The sequence below is a fragment of the Erpetoichthys calabaricus genome, chromosome 11 (assembly GCF_900747795.2).
Source record: "Erpetoichthys calabaricus chromosome 11, fErpCal1.3, whole genome shotgun sequence".
In the NCBI taxonomy this organism is placed as follows: Eukaryota; Metazoa; Chordata; class Cladistia; order Polypteriformes; family Polypteridae; genus Erpetoichthys; species Erpetoichthys calabaricus.
This window is the reverse complement of record NC_041404.2, coordinates 138563209-138584585: the sequence shown is the minus strand read 5'-3', so window position 1 is coordinate 138584585 and position 21377 is coordinate 138563209. Positions and strand designations below refer to the sequence as shown.

General features: G+C 48.5%; 1 protein-coding gene across 2 annotated transcripts in view; it reads left to right on the top strand.

Annotated features, from left to right (window-relative positions):
* The window catches only part of abcc1 (ATP-binding cassette, sub-family C (CFTR/MRP), member 1), a 76497-nt gene extending 62215 nt beyond the window's left edge, over positions 1-14282 (top strand). For both annotated transcript variants that reach the window (XM_028814086.2, XM_051934000.1), the window contains 11 exons: positions 4982-5114; positions 7722-7929; positions 8062-8372; positions 8561-8760; positions 8907-9033; positions 9165-9266; positions 11505-11651; positions 12012-12170; positions 12263-12429; positions 12528-12722; positions 13347-14282. In XM_028814086.2, the coding sequence (XP_028669919.1) occupies positions 4982-5114; positions 7722-7929; positions 8062-8372; positions 8561-8760; positions 8907-9033; positions 9165-9266; positions 11505-11651; positions 12012-12170; positions 12263-12429; positions 12528-12722; positions 13347-13455 (1858 nt within the window). In that variant the 3' untranslated portion in view covers positions 13456-14282. The remainder of the gene's footprint in view (positions 1-4981; positions 5115-7721; positions 7930-8061; positions 8373-8560; positions 8761-8906; positions 9034-9164; positions 9267-11504; positions 11652-12011; positions 12171-12262; positions 12430-12527; positions 12723-13346) is intronic.
* Positions 14283-21377: the final 7095 nt, after the last annotated feature.

Here is a 21377-nt window from a genome sequence, read left to right as displayed (position 1 = left end):
AGTCGGACTGTTCACAGTTCCAGGCTCTAGGGTTTCAATCCCGGCTCACGCAGTGTCCTTGTGGAGTTTGCACCATCTCCCCATGGCTTGTTACTCTGGTGATCCTAAAGACGTGAACGTTAAGTATGTTTGTGTGTGTGTGTGTGTGTGTGTGAATGAGTGGGCATTATCAATGGTTCCTGCTTTGCACCCAGTGCGGCTGGGATAGACTAACCTGAATGGGATAAGTAGATGAGAAAATGGACAAATGAATAGAAGTCCCATTTGAGCCTACCAGAGCTTTAGAGTGTGGAAAATAAGTATTTGAACGCGTCATGTTTTTCTCAGTAGATATATTTCTAATGGGGCTATTGACAAGAAATTGACACCAGATGTCGGTAAAAACCCAAGTAATCCAAACATACAAAGAAATCAAAACAAACAAGTCCGTAAATAAAGTTATGTGTAATAAAGTGGAATGACACAGGGAATAAATATTGAAGATATGAAGAAAAGGAGGTGCAAACAGGCCTGGAAAGCCAAGAAAGCAGCTGACATCTGTCAATCCTGATAGCCCCCCATCAGTGTAAATGAATATCAGCTGCTTTAGTCCTAATTGATGGCCTGTAAAAAGGGTTCTCATTACCGAGGTGTCACACAAGAAGTCTTTGGCCTGTCTGGTCTCCGCCTTAAAGCCTGCGTTTGTGGAGTGTTGCAGTGGTGGTTGTCCTTCTGGAAGTTCCTCCTATTTCCACACAGGTTCTCCGGAGTGACCATCAAGTTCTTGGGTGATCTCTTTTATGGCACCTAAAAAGACTCTCAGATGATGGGAAACAAGATTCTCTAGTCTGAGGAAACCAAGACCGATTTGTCTGGCTTTAATTTTAAGCGTCACGTCGCGAGTAGGGAATCTATTCCCCGGGCTCCACATTTCCCATTCCCGCATTCCCGGGAATGAAACTGATGGAATTCCCGGCTGAACGGAACGGCTAAGCTCGCATATATAGCGTGTAAAAATCAATCAAGAAATAACAGTTATAGTTGAAAATAATTAAGGTGGCGCAATTGCTGCAGCTTGCACTTCATCAGACAACAGCTTTGAACAGCTCTGGCAGGCTCAAATGGGACTTCTAACTTGACAGACACATGAAAGCTCATATGGAGTTTGCAAAAACATGGCCATTGTCCTCCGATTGCTAAGTCTGGCCGGGCAGACAGCTCTAGCTGTTCCATATTTTTTCCATTTAAAAATTATGGTGGTCACTATGCTCTTGGGAACCTTTTGATTTTTTTGTAACCTTCCCCAGACCTGTGCCTCCTCACAATCCCGTCTTTAAGCTCTGCAAGCAGCTCCTTTGACCTCGTGGCTTGGTTTTTGCTCAACTGTGGGACCTTCCATAGATAGGCGTGTGCCTTTCCTAATCCGTCCTATCAACTGAATTGATGACAGGTGGACCTCAGACAAGGTGCAGAACCCAATTGTTGATGATCGATAAAAAGGGATGGACCTGAGCCAGATTTCAAGTATTAAAGAAAAGTGTCTAAATACTTGTGTCATTGGCATAATTCAGTCTTTACTTTCCCTACACTTTGTATACAAGAAAGCATTGGAATCGTCCAAAAATTTCATGTTGAGATTTTGATGAATCTTGACGTTTTAGACCTTCGTGACTTTCTCATATACGAAGTACAGGAAAAGTATTGGAATCATCCAAAAATTCAATTTTGAGATTTTGATGAATCTCTCAACGTTTTTGACCTCCCGAACGTTTTAGACCTCCCGAACTTTCTCGTATATGAAGTATAGGAAAGTATTGGAATCGTCCAAAAATTCAATTTTGAGATTTTGATGAATCTCTCAACATTTTAGACCTCCTGGACTTTCTCGTATATGAAGTACAGGAAAAGTATTGGAATTGTCCAAAAATTCATTTTCGAGATCTTGATGAATCTTGACATTTTAGACCTCCTGGACTTTCTCATATACGAAGTACAGGAAAAGTATTGGAATTGTCCAAAAATTCAATTTTGAGATTTTGATGAATCTCTCAACGTTTTAGACCTCCCAAACTTTCTCGTATATGAAGTATAGGGAAAGTATTGGAATCGTCCAAAAATTCAATTTTGAGATTTTGATGAATCTCTCAACATTTTAGACCTCTTGGACTTTCTCGTATATGAAGTATAGGGGAAGTATTGGAATCATCCAAAAATTCATTTTCGAGATCTTGATGAATCTTGACATTTTAGACATCCATGACTTTCTCATATACGAAGTACAGGAAAAGTATTGGAATTGTCCAAAAATTCAATTTTGAGATTTTGATGAATCTCTCAACATTTTAGACCTCCTGGACTTTCTCGTATATGAAGTATAGGGGAAGTATTGGAATCATCCAAAAATTCATTTTCGAGATCTTGATGAATCTTGACATTTTAGACCTCCATGACTTTCTCATATACGAAGTACAGAGAAAGTATTAGAATCGTCCAAAAATTCGATGTCGAGATTTTGATGAATCTTGTCGTTTTAGACCTTCGTGACTTTCTCATATACGAAGTACAGAAAAAGTATTGGAATCATCCAAAAATTCAATTTTGAGATTTTGATGAATCTCTCAACATTTTTGACCTCCCGAACGTTTTACACCTCCCGAACTTTCTCGTATATGAAGTATAGGGAAAGTATTGGAATCGTCCAAAAATTCAATTTTGAGATTTTGATGAATCTCTCAACGTTTTACACTCCCGAACTTTTTCGTATATGAAGTATACGGAAAGTATTGGAATCGTCCAAAAATTCATTTTCGAGATCTTGATGAATCTTGACATTTTAGACCTCCGCGACTTTCTCGTATATGAAGTACAGAGAAAGTATTAGAATCGTCCAAAAATTCGATGTCGAGATTTTGATGAATCTCAATGTTTTTAGACCTCCCCGAGTGCATTTTTGGAAGTGTGTGTGTGTGTGTGTGTATGTAAACACGATGACTTGAGGACACTTTCACTTTGGTCAACCAAATTTTACTTACAAGTATTAGGTACAAAATGTAGATTTCTATCATCCTTTGGGCAAGTTCTGCTAACCAGAAGTGGTACTTTACCTTTTATTCATGCAGCTGCAGAGTCCGATTTATTCAACTTAACTTTTATAATAATTGTTCAATGTGTTGTTAATTTGATTTGATTTGCTGTTGATGGTTCTTGAATGTACATAATATAAAAATATAATCGTTGTCTTGTGGTTTACTCCTCAAATATCCATCCCCATATCTGAGTATACGAGAAAGTCGAGGGGAGAGCACTCCTGATTTTTTTTTTTAATTTTATTTATTTTGAGTTTGCAAAACTTCCAAAGCCCTGTGTATCACTTTGGCATTTTGGGCTATTAATTGTTGCTTGAAGAGTGGGGAAAAATTAATTGTATCGAATTTGGCACAAGGGTGTAAGATAGCCAAATGTGAAAGAAGTGAAGGGGTCTGAACTTTCTCAATCCATTGTATTGTAAAGAAATAATCAAACCCAGCATAAAGGTTTGGGGTTTTGAGGCCCCGTGTACTGTAAAGCAAAAGGTTTTCATCAGTGTTTTCACTTCTGTACAACAGACAGTTCAAAAAATGTCGGGGTGGACAATTTATAATGATGAACAGGAAGTGACGAGATGATGGGGAAGCCGTGGTGATGGATGGGTAAATGACGTCATCAGGAGGGGACCCGGGGTAAGAAAGGAACCTGGAAGTGGGTGGAATTGGCCGTCTTCTGGGGGGGGAATAGTTATGGCGACTGTGCTTTGTGCTTTCTGGAGAACGACAGAAAGAGAGGTTAGTACTCCGCCATTATCCCCTGGCACGACTTGTCGTGGTGCCCGTTGGGTCCTTAACCCGCTCCCCATGCGCTTGTGCGTGACGGTATATTAAAGAATTTGTGTTTAGTGCTGACACAGTACAAGCAAAAATGCCTCCTCCATGTTCTGGACTGGCTTACTCCAATACATGATGACGGTAAGCCAGGGACTCGCCCAGTGCATTAATGTAAGGCAGGAGCACACTGTGGGTGGGATGTCAGCGCCCACTCTCGATACGCCCTCAGTCATGGAGCCCGATTAGAAACGCCAGTTAACCTAACCGTGTGTGTGTGTGTGTGGGTGTGTGTGGGTGGGCAGATGTTCTCTCATATCCTCAGATGTGCTTATTGGGTTAACCTTGGAGTGTGAGTGGTCTCTTTAATAAACTGGTGCAGACACATCAGAATGGAGCCAACCCTCCTGACGTGCTCAGCTCTGTGAATGTAAGAGGTGGCCATCGGTAGTTTAATGGAACCAGCAGACACTCCTCTTGTTGATGTGCAGTCCTCTTTTTCTAATTTTTCTACTGCCTAGAAGTCTTTTGCTCAATTTGCTTGACTTACGAGTGAAGTGTGAGGAGTGGGAATAAATTAAATGTTCAGGAACCGGTGGTGGAGATTCAGGGGTCACACGCTGATAACAGACATCTGGAATAAGTTAAATGTGATTGCCAGGTCATGGACCTTTATTTGTGCGTATTTGGCTAATTGCACCTTTTAATGACTGAAAAGTCGGAGTAATGAGTGTTCATTGACTTGTTCAGGGTCACGTAGTGGGCCAAGAAATAGCGATTGGGCTTTGAAGTCCACTTCCTTCGCCACTTCACCACAATGCATGCCTTAAACAGATCACCATGGATTTCACGCGAATGAAGCTTACATGAAGACTTACTAAAGCATGAGGAAATTTGTGGTGTATTATTCAATATTTAATGGACTTTAACATGTTAGAATAATCCCATCCTGTAAAAAAAAGTAAGAATGGAATCTAAAGAAAAAGAACTGAAACGGATTCCAAAGTCGCCCACAATTATGTATTATCGATTGACATGAGCGACATTTTGATAATGGCTGTGATTTATGAGCTCAAGACCCACTCAGTTGGCTGACATTTGTGTTCCTTCATCCTGCGGCTCTCTTCTGTCTTCCTCTAACCTAGGAATCGTATGTCAAGCTCTTCTTCTGCCAAAACCCCAGTTCAGAGTGACGTTATGGGGGCCTCGGGCACTCCGAACAAAAAGAACACGGAGGTTGGGAAACTGACGGAGGCAGACAAAGCGAAAACCGGCAAGGTGGGCAACCCAAAGAGCAGCATGTTGGGTGGGGTATGCAGAGAATTGTCATCAAGTCAGGCTGGTTAAGTAGTTGGAGTTTGGAAGACCTGAGCAAAAATGCTGTTTTATACTGAAAGGAACTTCAACATCCAGAGATTGATTTAAATTGTTGAACAAGTTAATGCTGGGAGTCCCTAAATTGCTAGTAGCCTTGGTTTATGTGCACACCCTTCACTGTTTCCCTCTGTAACGTTCACTCGTGACTTTAGCTGATGGCTTCCTACCTTCTCTTTAAGGAGTTGTCTATCATTCACTCTACAATACCCCGAGGCTGGCTACCTCGCAGGGCCGTCTTAACAGCATTATAGCCCCCCGGGTGCCTACACAACCACTCACAGGAATAAAAATGTAAATGGTCGATAAAAATTAAACAGATATTTATTGTATTGGTACTTCCAACAAATTCAGTGTTTAAAACATTCAAAAGATCCTGCTGTACAGCAAAGATGAATCCACACAAACGTTTGAAGGAAATAACGTGAGCCATGAAAAACGCAAAAATGTCACCATATAAATGATACTCAATTGGTAAACCATACAGACGGAGGCGGCACAGTGTGGAATGACTGTGAATTATTTATTATTAATCAAGTGCTCAACACAAACACTGGCAAAATGTCTCTGCAGAGAATTGAGTTGAAGTGACGTTAACGTATATGCTTTTCCCTTATGAGGTACGTGAGATCCTTACACATACAGGCACGTGAGGTTGCAGAGGTGACTGTGATACTAAATCGATGTCCACTTATAACACAGTAACAAATATTTATAGTTTAGCGTAGTATAGAACAATAGAACCATCGAGACGAGAACAGGCCATTCAGCCCAACAAAGCTCGCCAGTCCCGTCCACTTATTTCTTCTAAATAAACATCAAGTTGAGTTTTGAAGGTCCCTAAAGTCTTACTGTCCACCACACTACTTGGTCGCTTGTTCCAAGTGTCTGTCGTTCTTTGTGTAACGAAAAACTTCCTAATGTTTGTGCAAAATGTCCCCTTAACAAGTTTCCAACTGTGTCCCGTGTTCTTGATGAACTCATTTTAAAGTCACAGTCTCGATCCACTGGACTCATTCACTTCATAATTTTAAACACTTCAGTCAAGTCACCTCTTAATCTTCTTTTGCTTAAACTGTGAAGGCTCAGCTCTTTTCATCTCTCCTCATAACTCAACTCCTGTAGCCCTGAATCAGCCTCGTTGCTCTTCTCTGGACCTTCTCTTGTGCTGTTATGTCCTTTTTGTAGCCTGGAGACTAAAACTGCACCCAGGACTCCAGATGAGTCCTCACCAGTGTGTTCTAAAGCTTCAACGTCACCTCTTTGGACTTGTACTCCACGCATCAGGGCGCTATAGTTTATAACCTGACATTTTTGTTAGCTTTTGAACACGGTCTGTCAGTTGATAGTGTCATGTCCACTATGACTCCCAAGTCCTTCTCATAGGGTGTCCATTCGTTTTTCAGACCTCCCATTGTGTGTTCAGTCCTAACATGACCTAAACCTAATGCAAGTGATGGGCTCAGCTCTGCTAGCCTTTTGTCATTCATCATCCCCTGTAACCCTGGACTCAGCCTAGTTGCTCTTCTCTGGACCTTCTCTTGTGCTGCTGTGTCCATATGGAGACCAGAACTGTGCACAGGACTCCAGATGAGGCCTCACCAGTGTGTTATAAAGCCTGAGCGTCACCTCCTCTGACTTGTACTCCACACGTCAAGGCGCTATATAACCTGACATTCTGTTAGCTTCTGAACTCTGTCTGCCAGTTGGTAGTGTCGAGTCCACCATGACTCCTAAGTCCTTCTCATCAGGCGTACTTTCAATTTTCAGACCTCCCACTGTGTATTCGCACCTAAACTTAACACAAGTGTTGGGCTCGGCTCTTTTATTCCTTTCTCATAACTCATCCCCTGTAGTCGCTCTTCTCTGGACCTTCTCTTGTGCTGCTATGTCCATATGGAGACCAGAACAGCGCACAGGACTCCAGATGAGGCCTCACCAGTGTGTTATAAAGTCTGAGCGTCACCTCCTGTGACTTGTACTCCACACGTCAAGGCGCTATATAACCTGACACTGTCAGCCTTCTTAATGGCTTCTGAACTCTGTCGGGAAGTCAATAGCTTAGAGTCCACTACGACTCCTAAATCCTTCTCATAAGGTGGACTCTCAATTTTTCCAACCACCCGTAGTATATGTATATAGTAATAAATAGTATTTATTTATTGACAGCATGTCACAACGTGCATAGATTAGCATGGGGTCCCAATGCTCGTGGGGCCCCTGGGCAACTGCCAAGCATGCCAGTGTGTTAGGACAGCCCGGACAAGACGTTACATGTTTACTTCTGTTTCTTGTGTCATTTCTGAGTGTCCGATACTCGCGGCACGTTGACAACCTGGAGCCTTTTTTTTTTTCTGCACTCTGACCTTCTATTGGCCTTTTTTTCCCCAAATGTTGGCACCTCTAGCCACCTGTTGTCTGTGTAGCTTTGAGGAATTTAAGACTAAAGTGACAATCGGGCAGTGCCAGTTTCTTACCATCCTATGTCTCTGTGTGTATCTCCTCCATCAGGTGAAACTCTCCGTCTTCATCGAGTATATGAAGGCAATCGGAGTTTTCCTCTTCCTCATCAGCATCCTGTTCTTCCTCTGCAACCACACCGCCTCCCTCTCCTCCAACTACTGGCTCAGCCTGTGGGTGGACGACCCGGTCATCAACGGGACGCAGCAGCACACCGAGCTCCGCCTGGGCGTCTATGGCATTCTGGGCCTGTCTCAGGGTGAGTGGGCAGAGGCCGGCAGGTGAAGGTGTGGAGGTCTCGCTTTTCCTTTTTACTTTCTGCACTGGGACCCCTGACTTGGTGTGTTTTGACTTTCCTGTCCTTCCCCTTTTTTATCCCACCCCCCCTTAGGAATAGCGGTTTTCAGTTACTCCATGGCGATATCCATTGGCGGGATCCTGGCCTCCCGCTACCTGCACGAGATGATGCTGCACGATGTCCTGCGCTCGCCGATGTCCTTCTTCGAGCGCACGCCAAGCGGCAATCTGGTGAACCGCTTCTCCAAGGAGACGGACACCATCGACTCGGTGCTCCCCAACATCATTAAGATGTTCATGGGCTCCATGTTCAACGTGCTGGCGGCCTGCATCGTCATCCTCATCGCTACCCCCATCGCGGCGGTCATCATCCCCCCTCTGGGGCTTCTCTACTTCTTTGTTCAGGTGTGTGATGTGGTGCTGCGTGGGACTTGAGTGTCCAGACGATGTGGGCAGTAATGGGAGTCGACTGGCATGCTGGCACTCAAGGGAGTGTGAGAAGGTGGAGTTGTGGGTGGGCAGGCAGCAGGAGTTTCAGTTGGGGGAGTCTGTGTGTTGCTCATCACTGGTCCTTCTCCTGTGTGTCCTGCCAGCGCTTCTATGTGGCCACGTCTCGCCAGCTAAAGCGCCTGGAGTCGGTGAGCCGCTCGCCAGTCTACTCGCACTTCAACGAGACCTTGCTGGGCACCAGCGTGATCCGAGCCTTTCAGGAGCAGAGCCGCTTCATCAGTGAGAGCGACAGCCGGGTGGACTACAATCAGAAGGCCTACTACCCTGGCATCGTGGCCAACAGGTATTCCCGAGTGCCTGGCGGCAGGTCACTGTGCTGTGGATGGCATGAGCACACTTGCTGCTGAGGTGCCCGGGGCTCCGTCATGCCAGCTTGGCTGTGACTGTTGGGTGCTGTTTGTTTGTTTGATTATTTATTTTTTTCTGCAGGTGGCTGGCAGTGCGTTTAGAATTTGTGGGCAACTGCATTGTGTTGTTTGCGGCCCTCTTTGCAGTGCTGGCCAGAAACAGCCTGAGCGCCGGCCTTGTGGGGTTGTCCATCTCTTACGCCCTGCAGGTAAGCCGGTCATGACGCAAGGTGGGGGGTCCTGGGGTGTCGTAACAATAACCCCCCCTGACTCCACAACAGTTAGGCCTTGTCCTTCACGGTGGCAGCAACTGTCGCTCTTTTCAATGTCTTTGCTGCAGATTACCGCCTCCCTGAACTGGTTGGTCCGCATGTCCTCCGAAATGGAGACCAACATCGTTGCCGTTGAGAGAGTGAAGGAGTACGCGGACACGGAGAAGGAGGTAATGTAATCTGGTGGTCCTCACTTTGCTGTCGGGGTTTTGCTTTTTAGGACAGATGGGAAATGGAGCATCAGCATGGTGGAGGGGACGTTATATCTCTCACACACACACACACACACACACACACACACACACAAGTGTTCATGAAAGGCACCTCAACCTCGGTGGTCCTCTTTATGTTGATGGACAAGTTGATACTGGAAATGCGTGGATTGACGTTTGTGCCCCCTTGCTGACAATGTCTGTGAAGTGAGCAGAAGTTCAACTGACCACCAAAAGCCACCAAGTTCAAGATGTCGCATTTTGTGTTGGCATTTCATGCAGTGTCTTGTTTTTACTTATGTTCAGTTGGATGTGGAAGTCACTAAGCCCTCCAATGTGGCTGCCTATAGTAACACGGGGGGTACGTTGATCGTGCAGGACCCTCTCATATTCAAGCAACAGAAAAAAAATACAAGAGAAGTGAGCAAAGAAAGATGCCACCACTGTCCCAGTTGTTACGTCGGGCTGTGAATTGGTGACGCGTTACCCCGAGGACGGCCACTAAAGCAGCATCAGTTCGGCAGTGGACCCCAGACATGCCCGTTTAGGTAGATGCTTTGCTATTTAAATGTTTCTCTTACACATCATAACCTTTATGTCTCGTTTTTCCGTGCCCCCCTGATCAGCATGCACACGCTGGTTAGTTTAGCTGAGGTTAACCCCACACATTCTGACAGAAACGGTTTGCTTTCCGTTTGCGAATTCTTCCCAGAATTGAGCTCTGTGTTCAGACACGTTGGTTATTCACCTCGGTTTCTCTAGCCTCTATGTTTCTCGTACGGACCCCTTTTCTAGAGTCGTCTCAGACCTGGCCCATGATATCTTGTAATCCTCAGTAAGCCAGCCCACCTTTTCAGTCTCGTGTAGGGAGTCGACCTCTGGAGTTGCTCCCCAACCCGACACCCGCTTGTCAGGACTCGGAGTGACATTTAATGAGCCGCTTTACGATGTTAAGCCTGAAGAACTCTCTGGACTGCATTCTGCTGCCATCTAGTGGACGAAATAACATCATACTGCAAAACAAATAGAGTAGCAAACTGCATAGAAAGATTCAGGCTGTTAACTCGTTAATATTCATGAGTGTGGGTGGAGCCTTCAACCAAAAAGCACAACGGCGTGTAAATGAGAAGCTGTGAAAGAAGTTTTAGAATAAATGGAATCTGAAACATGACAGTGATGTCAATGTGGTCATCAGACGTTGTCACAGATAGCCAAACCGGTGCATATGACACCAGACCACTGAACCGCCACATTATGTCTGGTGACTTTGGTCACATAAAGCAGCAGGTAGGTGCGGGGTGAAAAGCGAGATGAAGATGGAAGCCCCTTTGGCCCAGTTCACAATGCAGCAACTGTCGATGTTCATGTCGTCACTGTGGAAGTCACTAAGCCCTCCAATATGGTTGCCTATAATAACACGGGGGGTACGTTGATCGTGTGGATGTCTCTCATACTCGAGCAACAGAAAAAAATACAAGAGAAGTGAGCAAAGAAAGATGCCACCACTGTCCCAATTGTGACGTCGGGCTGTACATTGGTGACGTGTCACCCCAAGGACGGCCACTAAACCAGCATCAGTTCGGCAGTGGACCCCAGACATGCCCGTTTATGGAGACGCTTTGGTATTTAAATGTTTCTCTTACACGTCGTAACCTTTAGGACTCGTTTTTCTGTGCCCCCCTGATCAGCATGCACACGCTGGTTAGTTTAGCTGAGCTTAACCCTACACATTCTGACAGAAACTGACGTAACGTTTGCGAATTCTTCCCAGAATTGAGCTCCGTGTTCAGACAGTTTGTCTCACTGATGGCTTCCAAAGAAGAACCAATCGTACGGACCCCTTTTCTAGAGTGGTCTCAGACCTGGCCCATGATAATCCTTTGTAAAGCCCACCTTTTCAGTCTCGTGGAGTTGCTCCCCACCCCGACACCCGCTTGTCAGGACGTCTGTTCTGCTTCTCCCATCCTTGTGCTGAACTCCTGTTTAAACGCCCACAGGTGAAGGTGACGCCGGTCTTCCCTACTAAGTCACGTAGTTGTAGTGGTGGGCACACACTTACGCCACATCTTCCAAAAAAATCAATCCCTCATCACTGGGGGTAACGGGAGCAGCTCCGGGTTCGCCCACAGGTGGCGCTGTTGTGTCTTCTCTTGTCTTCTCTAGTCTGTGTCCCCATCTTCAACTCCTTCCCCTCAGGCACAGTGGAAGTCCAAGGAGACGACGCTGCCACCCACTTGGCCCACAAGCGGTCGCATCGAATTCCGCCAGTACGGCCTGCGTTATCGGGAGGACTTGGACTTCGCCCTGCGGGACATCAGCGTTGTCATCGAAGGAGGAGAGAAGGTGAGAGGTCACGTTGGGAATCCGCTCGCTTGGCTGGGATCAGGCTCTGGGACTTTCTGGCTAAACTGGTCACCACTGGGTTGATTTTGTTGGTTTGGTTTGGGGGGGGGGGGTTGAACTGTACCCTCTAGGACCCCCGTCTTACCTTTAGAAGGCCACAAATACTTCAATAAGGTAAAAGGCACAGGGTGGTGGGTGCTGGTCTGGTTTTAGGGGCTTTGAATCGCGGGAGCCCACCGTTTCTCAGCACTTTACCCTGTTGGACCCCCATTGTCTTGTGTAAGGAGCGATTTGGGATTCCCCGGCCCCCAACGCTCTCACCCGAGTTATGCGTATCGTTTTCTCCTCCTTTGTCCGCAGGTGGGCATTGTGGGTCGCACTGGTGCTGGGAAGTCCTCCTTGACCCTGGGCCTGTTCCGTATCATCGAGCCAGCGCAAGGAGCCATCTTGGTGGATGGCACTGACATTGCCTCCCTGGGTCTGCACGACTTGCGCTCTCGCATTACCATCATCCCTCAGGTATCGGGGAAGTCGGGCCTCGTCTTGTGTCTGCTGCCCCCCACCCTGGTGACCTTCTTTGATCCCCACCTCGTCTCTTCTCTTCCCTGCAGGAACCGGTTCTGTTCTCGGGCACGCTGCGGATGAACCTGGACCCTTTCAACGCCTACTCTGATGAGGAGATCTGGAATGCCCTGGAGCTTGCCCACCTCAAGAGTTTTGTGTCCGGGCTGAAGGACAAACTGGGCCACGAGTGCTCTGAGGGTGGCGAGAACCTGAGGTGAGTAGTTTGCCCAACAATGGTGGGTTGGCAGAGTCGGGCTGCAGCCTGGTGGCGAGGACTTGGGCTAACCTCTGGTCATCTCTTCATGTCCCCAGCGTGGGCCAGCGACAGCTTGTGTGTCTGGCACGGGCCCTGCTGCGCAAAACCAGAATTCTCGTCCTGGACGAGGCCACGGCTGCCGTTGACCTGGAGACGGACAACCTGATCCAGTCGACTATCCGGAGCCAGTTTGAAGAGTGCACCGTCCTGACCATCGCCCACCGCCTCAACACCATCATGGACTACACCAGGTACTGTGGGCCCGGGGGGGTTTAGGGGAGAACACTCCTTATTGGTAAAAAGGAAAAGGGGCCCGAGGCGGGTGGAGGTGGTCTGTACGGGGAGTGGAGTTTGTAGAGAGTCGGGGGGGGGGGGGGGGAAGACGGGGGGGCTTGCTGGCGACCAACGGCCAAGTGTAGCGAGGAGAGTCCAAGGGGCACAAGAGACACACTTGGAGCTGGAAGCCCTGTTGGGGGGTGTGAAGGGAGGGTGCATTGTGGTCTCCTTTGTCTCAGCTGGTCATGATGACCCAACTCTGAACCCCTCAACCCAAATTCACGTCCAGAGGGGGGTGCTGCCTGCCCAAGGAAAGTTCTTATTGGTGACACCCGAGTGTCTAGGGGGCTTCAGTGGGCGGTCTGGTAACGTTCATAGAGGGGGTCCGTGTAGTGGCAGCTCTCCACTGTTGTCCAGTCTTTATTTAGGGGCGCCAGTGTGGATTTGACTTTTTCCAGTAGTGGGGTCCAGCTGGGCACCAGTGGTCCTTGTTTGCTGAAGGGGGGGGGGGCGTCAATGTGGTGGTCTCTCCAGTAAGGCCCCCCCGCAGTATAAAGGACCTGGTGACTCTCTTTCTTTGTCTCTTCTGCCCCTCGCAGGGTCCTGGTCCTGGACAAAGGTCAAGTGGTCGAGTTTGACACCCCGGCTAATCTTCTTGCCAAGAAAGGAATCTTTTACAAAATGGCCAAAGACTCCGGTCTGGCGTGACCCAGCAATTGGATTTGAGCCCCCCCCCCCTCGGCCCCTGACCGCCACAGCAGCCAAGAACGGAGAGGCCAGCGGCTGACTGGCTGTCACTTTGTCACGCAGTCGGCCACAGAGGGCGCCGGCCATCTTTTGGGAGGTTTCTTATTGAGCTCTCCACTCTGACCTGACTGCAGGGTCAAACCCCCCGGGACCCCCTGGGTAGCTCCTGTGTCTTTTGTGTTACTCTGTTTATTTATGCTGTTGGTACGTTTTGATTTTGTTACTGGGTGGGGGGGTCATGTGGGGTGGATTGGGGCGGAGCCTGTCGAGATGTTGGTTCCACTGGGAGGTGCTCTGTAGCCACTGCCTTGGTAATTCTTTCTCAGTTATGGGGGGGGGGGGTCCGTTATGGGGGGGTTGAGGGTCTGTTCAGCCCTCATATTTTTAGGAAGCACTTTTTTTTTTTTTTTTTTTTTTTCCTTGGTCCACAGAAGATGAAAGCCCCCCCCCCCCCCAAGAGTGGGGGTCCTCAAACTTCTGACCACTTCCGGCTGCTTTAGCAAAAGTGCCGAGCGCGGAGTAGGGTGGTCTCAATCAGCCTGATCACTGAGGGGAGAGGAGGGGGCTGAAAAGGCGCTATAGTGCAGCCCCCTCGGAGCAGTGGGTGGGGCCAGGGGGGTCGGTCGCATGTCTCAGGAAGCCCCCTGGCGCTCACTTCTCACCCGAGTAGCTGCTTACTTCTCCGGGGTTTCTTTTGTGAAGCTCCGCGTCGTTTTTGTGTTCGTTTTGTTTTCCAATTCTGACTTTTTGTTTAATGTTATTATAAAGAAAATGTCTATCTTTGATAAGTCATGGATTTCATATTATTTTGTCTTATATTTGTAAAGATTTGGGCAGAACCTGCTGTTTAATGGCTGCCCCATATTAAAAAAAGAAAGAAATCCAATTAAAAAAAAGAAAAAGCACTTAAACTGTTGAAGTGCGTGTGATGTGTAAGGCGCTATAGGGGGACACTGACGGTCCTCTTGTTTTTATAATACGTTAGGTGACTAAGCCCTGTGCGGTTATATAGCGCCTTGGCACAGTGAAGATGAGAGGAGTGATGTGGTGGTCCGGCCTCGGTTGCAAGTGCGGGTAAATGCCGGGGGGCGGCTGGTGGTCTGTCACTAACCATTTGAGAAAAGTCGACTGTCCCAACTCAGTATTGCGATGCAAGGCGCTATATACATGGACGTCTATACTTTAAGGTAACGGACCATCACAGGACGATGCTTAAGGCAGGGCAGAGAGGCGCTGAGCCTTTTATATAGCGCCTTTATGTGGTGGGCCGCATCTTAAAGCCCCCAAAGAAATGGCGCCGTGATGTGACGTGCCAGTCCAGAACTGTCACCGAAACGCAAGTCGTTGCCCTCGTCAGCGGTTAACCCCTGCAGGAGAAAGCGCTGCAGTCTGGAGTTGTGGGTGGAGCCTCCTCTGTAAGGCGCTATATAGAGCGATGACTTATTACTGTCCCACCCTGTGGTTACATTGCCTGGGAGTGCAAACTAAAAGGTGACGTGACACTGACAGGATAGCACAGGAGTTCTGCTTTGCTTTTTATTTAGCGCCTCTGCACGGTGACAGCAAAATGAGAGCAAAGGAAACGTTTTGAAATTCCGGTTAAACGCAAGAGCCGCCAGGAAAGAAGAAGAAGAAGGAAAAATAAAAGGGAGTCGTAGCTGTGAAATGTAGAAAGGACCTGCTGTCTGGTCACAGGTAAGGCGCTATATAAGGACCTGCTGTCTGGTCACAGGTAAGGCGCAATATAAGGACCTGCTGTCTGGTCACAGGTAAGGCGCAATATAAGGACCTGCTGTCTGGTCACAGGTAAGGCGCTATATAAGGACCTGCTGTCTGGTCACAGGTAAGGCGCTATATAAGGACCTGCTGTCTGGTCACAGGTAAGGCACTATATAAGGTGCATCCTCACAAGTGGCGCAGTGGTAGTGCTGCTGCTTTGCAGTAAGGAGATGGTGGGTTCGCTTCCCGGGTCTTCCCCGTGTGGAGAGCACTATGAGTAGTGAGAAAAGCGCTATATAAATGTAAAGAATTATTATTATTATTATTAAATAAGGCAACGTGCGTTTAGATAGATAGATAGATAGATACTTTATTAATCCCAATGGGAAATTCACTAACACAAGTTACAGGCGCTCTGGTGTCTACAGGGGCTGTCCAGCTTAGCAGAGGGCGTCACTGCAAAGAGCCAAGCTGTTTGATTATATAGCGCCTTTGCATAGCGAAAACCATCTTAAGCTTCATGACAAAGGAACTCTGAAGAAGGAGGTCACCACCACGAGCAGCAGCCGCCCGCCGCTTTGACTGGACGTGAGATTTCTCTCTCGGTAGTTTCATGCGTCCACAAGAGGGCAGCGGCCGACTCGGACTTAATTGCGGTTTTGCAGGAACCACTCGTGTCCACCAGAGGGCAGCAATAAACAAGAATTTAAAAACTGAAGAGAGCAACAAACTTGCGGAGCAGCAGGCTGGCCGCCGGTGCCAATGCCAGCCCACCTACTGGACAGCGCTGCCCAAGGTCCACAGCCCACCTGGTGTGAGTGTGTGGCACTGGACTGTGTCCTCCTGCAGGGCAGTGGGCCCTGAACCTCACAACCTTCAAATGAAATTAATAAAATGGAGTAAGTGGACACTTGTCAGTTGGGCACTGTCCCCAAATGGTTAAAAAAAAAAACCTCCTTGTTTCATTTTAGGTGCCACTGCTGTCTGTTTTGGGCTGATTTATGGCATTGCAGTGGCGTCCCATCCAGGGTGGGTTCTTGCCCTGTGCCCACTGCTCCCCAAGTATGCTGAGCTCAGTTAAGGGGGTTCATCAGCAGGTGCATTGAGGCTGTTTAAGCAAACAGCGCCCTCTTCTGTTTTTTTTTTTTTTTTTTGGGGGGGGGGTGAGTTTTGAACCCATTTTTTTTTATATAGTGCCTTGCACAGCCCCCTTTATTTACCCTTTTGTTTTGAATGCAGAGCCCATGTTTTTCTTTACTTTTTTTTTTTTTTTTTAATTCCTCGCCCAGCCAGCCAGTCAGCATCGGTGCCATCAGGGCAAACCACACGGCCTGGCTGATCGTCCACTTCCCTCGCTGAACCCTGTAATTGCCTGCGTCTGAGTTGCACTCTCCGAACCCGGACTGAGTGGCCGCTCCGATCCACAGGCCTCTCTCTTTGTGCAGCACGCCGGAGGAATGAGCGACGTCAGCCGTGAGCAAAGCAAAAACCGCACAGCACCCAAAGCCCCAGGAGTCCAGGCCAGCGTGTCACTCAAAAGTTTCTCGTTTGGGTTCAACTTCGTGACATTGTCACATAATTTTAAAAATCATTAAGGCTGTGCCAGCTAGAAGACCCCCTGGAACACGGCAGCACTGCCCCCTGGTGGCTAAGCTGTGGCTGCAGGTTCAGTTACCACTGCTGACCCTCATTGTGAACCTGATTCGTTTTTTTCTTCTGCCAAAGCTCCCAACGCAGCACTACAGCCAGAAAAGGCGCTATATAAGGGACTCCATGAGAAAGGGAGAGTTTAGACACTAGAGGGCGATGCAGTCAGGAATGACGGAGATGAGCCACTAGAGGGGGATGAAGGTATGAGCAATGACAGGCGTGAGACACTAGAGGGCGGTAAAGTTAAGGACACCATCAGTGACAAAGTTCAGACACTAGAGGGGCACTGCAGCCATCCATGACAAAAACGAGACACTAGAGGGCGCTGTACTTAGGATTATCAATACCACTGTGAATTTCACCTTGCGGAATATTAAAGTCAATTTAATGTGATGTCATTAGCGTCTTTTATGTTAGAAATCGACAAAGTCAGGGACGCCATTGATGACAGAGGTCAGACACCGGTGGCCGATGGAGTCAGGGGTGACAGAGATGAGACACTAGAGGGTGATGAAGTTAAGAACACAATCAGTGACAGGTTCAGACACTAGAGGGCGCTGTACTTAGGATTACCAATACCACTGTGAATTTCACCTTGCGGAATATTAAAGTCAATCTAATTTAATGTGATGTCATCTATTTAGTAACTGATACTAGAAAGCTCATGTCGTCAGGGATATCATTGATGACAGAGTTTAGACACCAGAGGGCGATGAAGTGAAAAATCCCATCACTAACAGAATTCAGACACTAGAGGCTGATGAAGGTGTGAACAATGACAGACGTGAGCCACTAGAGGGCGATGATGGGATGTAACCCAGAATGTGACATCAGTGACAGGTTCAGACACTAGAGGGCGCTGCAGTCATCAATAACAAAAGTGAGACAAAAGAGGGCGCTGTAGTTAGGCTTACCAGTACCACTGTGAATTTCCCCTTGGGGTATAATAAAGTCTATTTAATGTCATTGGTGACTATGATGTTAGAAAGTGACAGTCAGGGACAGCATTGATGGCAGAGGTCAGACACCAGAGGGCGATGAAGTTAAAAGTATCATCAGTGATTGAGTTTGTATGCTACAGTAGAAGGCATTAGAGTCAGGAATACCGTCAATGACAGACGTGAGCCACTAGAGGGCGGTGTAGACAAGAAATCCACTGATGACCGCGTTCAGACACACAAGGCGATGGTGCGATTTAGTCAGGGTTACTGTCGGTGACAAAGACCCTAGAGGGCGCTGTAGTTAGGCTTACCAGTACCACTGAGAATTTCCCCTTGGGGTAGAATAACGTCTGTTTACAGTAATCGAGTTAGCGACTGTGCTACTAGAAAGTGATGGAGTTACAGATAACATCAGTGACGGAGATGAGACACTAGAGGGATGCCATTGCTGACAGAGTTCAGAGCTGAGTGGGCGATGAAGTTAACGAATATCACCAGCCGCTGAAGTCCTACAGTCACGAATAGCAGAAATGACAGGCGTGAGACACTAGAGGGCGCCTGGCCAGGAGAAGCACTGAGTTCAGACAATAAATGGTGTGATGAAGGCAGGGCTGCTAGAGGGCGATGTGCTCACGGATGTCATTGGTTCAAGGTCATGTGGTTATTTTCAGAGGTCAGAGAGCCCCCCCACTAATGATGGCACCGGTGACTGGTGACATGTGGCCTGTTAGTAAGAGTTTGATTGGACGCTGTACACGTGACAATGAACCCACGCGGTCCGACGTGACGTTGCCATCTTTTGCTGCCCCTTTTTCTTTCCCACGTTTTTTCTTCACTACGGAGGCCAGGCTGCCCTACCTGGTCAGTTCTGCTGGGGGGGCCACTAGAGGTGACACATTCCCTCCTTTACTGGGACAGTCAGACATGGCCGGTTGAGACAGATGTGCGAGTCTTAGGCTGGCTGATTGTGATGTTTTGAGTCTGCGGCTCATATAGCGCCTTTCCGTTTCCTGAGTACAGATGGGGACTGAGGAGTTGAATTTCTGTCGTTGAGAGCCTTTCACGACTTTGATCCAAGTGGTGCATTAGGGGGTACCTTGAAGCCCCCTTTGACAGGTAGGACAGGTGACGACATTCAGACACAACTTCACATTAACGATTTCATTGTAGCGCAGCAACCACTGCAGGGCAGGAGCACAAGACCCCTGGTGTCGAGGATCAAGGCGCTATAGTGGGTGTCTGCCTGATTGCTGCCTTTACCTCAGCTGGTGGGGTAACTTGAGGGGGTGGGCTTTAATAAGTGGGAGGAGTTTTGTGAAATCACAATTAGCATAAATATAAAGGACACCTGGAGGACAAAGGAGCCAATGCTTGTCCTCTTCACAGACCCCGCCCCCTTTTCATTATTCTCCAAAGAACTGCCCCCACTCCCCAAAAAGCCCCTCCCCTTTTCATCAAGCCACGACCCTTCCTTTTTTGGTCTGGAGTGGGGGGGCCACATGTGACAGGCGCTTTATTAGCACGCACTGCATGGGCCGGCCTCGGGTTCAAGGCTTTGTTATTTTTGATTGTTTGTTTGCGCTCATTTTATTTCTGTCACTTTGCGTTTGATTTTGTTTCTGTGTGTGTGCCTCGATTGCATCCTTTGTGTTGTGTCCTCGGTGACGGGCGGCAGGCCGGTGACAGCAGCCTTGTCACAAAGCAGTGTGAGCCACAAAGTGCTGCACTTACACCTGGGGAGGCCCCTAGTGGGGGCGCTGATGAGCCCTCGGAGTCCCACCTGTGTAATTACAGACGCTGCTGCTCTTCTGGGAGGAGAATGTCGGCCTGTTTGGTGATGGAAGGCCCCCCTTTCCCCCCCACACACCCACCCAGCCTGCGGGGGTCCTGTCTCTGCCAGTTTGAGGCCCGAGGCGGGTCTGCTCTGAGCTGAACCACAAAGTGAAGTCGTCTCAATTGTGGCCGCCTGCCCGCCTGCCCACCAGCCTCATTCAGTCAGTGACGCAAATCCTCAACGGCTGCGGGCAAAGAAAGTGCCAGGGGGCTTCATGCCATCTTCTCAAAGACCCACCTGTCTGCCTTTTGCCTGGAAATTGAAATTAAAAGGGGCAACCCAGTTGCCCCCCCCCCCCCCAGTACTTCTCTGGACGCACCCCCTGTGATCCTGTCCACAAGTCTAACAGGGACGGTTTGGTTAACTGGGCTGGGGGTCTTCAGGGTTTCCTTCTCCCATTCAGAGCTCAGAGTGACACCTTGTTTCAGTTTAGACCTCCTTGGTGCCCAGGCCTGTTTTGGAGTTTTGTGAGTGTTGGCATGTGCCCTGGCCAGGTGCCCACTGCTGCCAGGACAGACTGCACCCCTCACCATCCTAATTTGGAGCTGGGAGAGAAAGTACCGGCGACCTGCCAGCCTTTGCCACTCCTGCCTTCTTCATCTATTGGCCTAGGGCTGCCATCCATCTGCCAGGGGGGTCTCTTGCCAGTCCTGATTTACATGCCCTCCTGCTTCCTGCACGGTCCGAACTCCTTGGCATTGGGGGACGTCCTGTACCTGAAGACGGCACACTGCCCCCTAGTGGCTCCATGTCTAATTGTGGCACTGGGGGGTCTCTTTGCTGCTGGTACCCCTTTACAAGCCGTCGGGCTCACCCAGTGGGCTGCTTTTGGGGGTGTCCTCCTTCTACACCTTTAACTTTGATGTTAACCTCTGTGGGAGGGACGATCACAGGGAGAAAATGGCATGAAAAGTGAGTGGTGGACTTTAGAGGGACAGCTTGGGTGGGTGCTGATCTTGTCCTCTTCCTCGTCTCTCCTCGCCCCCCGTGGGTTTTTTTTTTTTTGAGCTCAATGAGAGAGAAGCCACAGGTGCAAGTTGGCAAGTTTTAACAATAAGGTCAAAGAGTCCGCCTCGTCTTCTGGTTTGCAGCCCCACTGTGCCCCCCACCCCCATTTGCCCTCCAAAATCCTAAAGCTGCCTCTAGTGGCCCCTCGGAATCACTGCAGCCTTCAGTCCTCCAGGAGAGACCCTGGAAGTTGGGGGCCCACCTACTCACTTCGGCTGAAGGGGGTCTTCTGTAGCTCAACTGGGAAAGTGGGGTCACGGCCAGCATGTCCACATGAGGACAAAGGACAGATGGGGTGGGATCTGAGCGGAATTCTGTCCGGGGGCTCATTTGGGATCACCAAGGTGTGGGGGGGTGGGGGGGTTAGGCACATGGTGCTGTGGAATACGAGACCCTCTCTAACTCGACCCCCCCTGCTGCAGCCCAGGCTTCTAGCCTCACACCCCCCTGCTGTCACTCAAATGTCTCATCACACCTAACCTGATGCCACCCCACCTGTGATGTGTTTACAGAGGTGGAAATTTAGAAAACTACCCCTGTGCATTATGGGATACTTGTCATACTCTCTGTGCTCTACACAGCATGTGATTCTTAGCATGAGACTGCCAAGAACAAGGAAGAACTTTGGGGGCCGTAGCCTCAGTCGTGGAAAATAAAAAGTAGCGCCTTCAACCGCTGAATTGTGTTCCATCACAATGAATTTGCTAAGACATTTCAGGAGACCCCTCAAG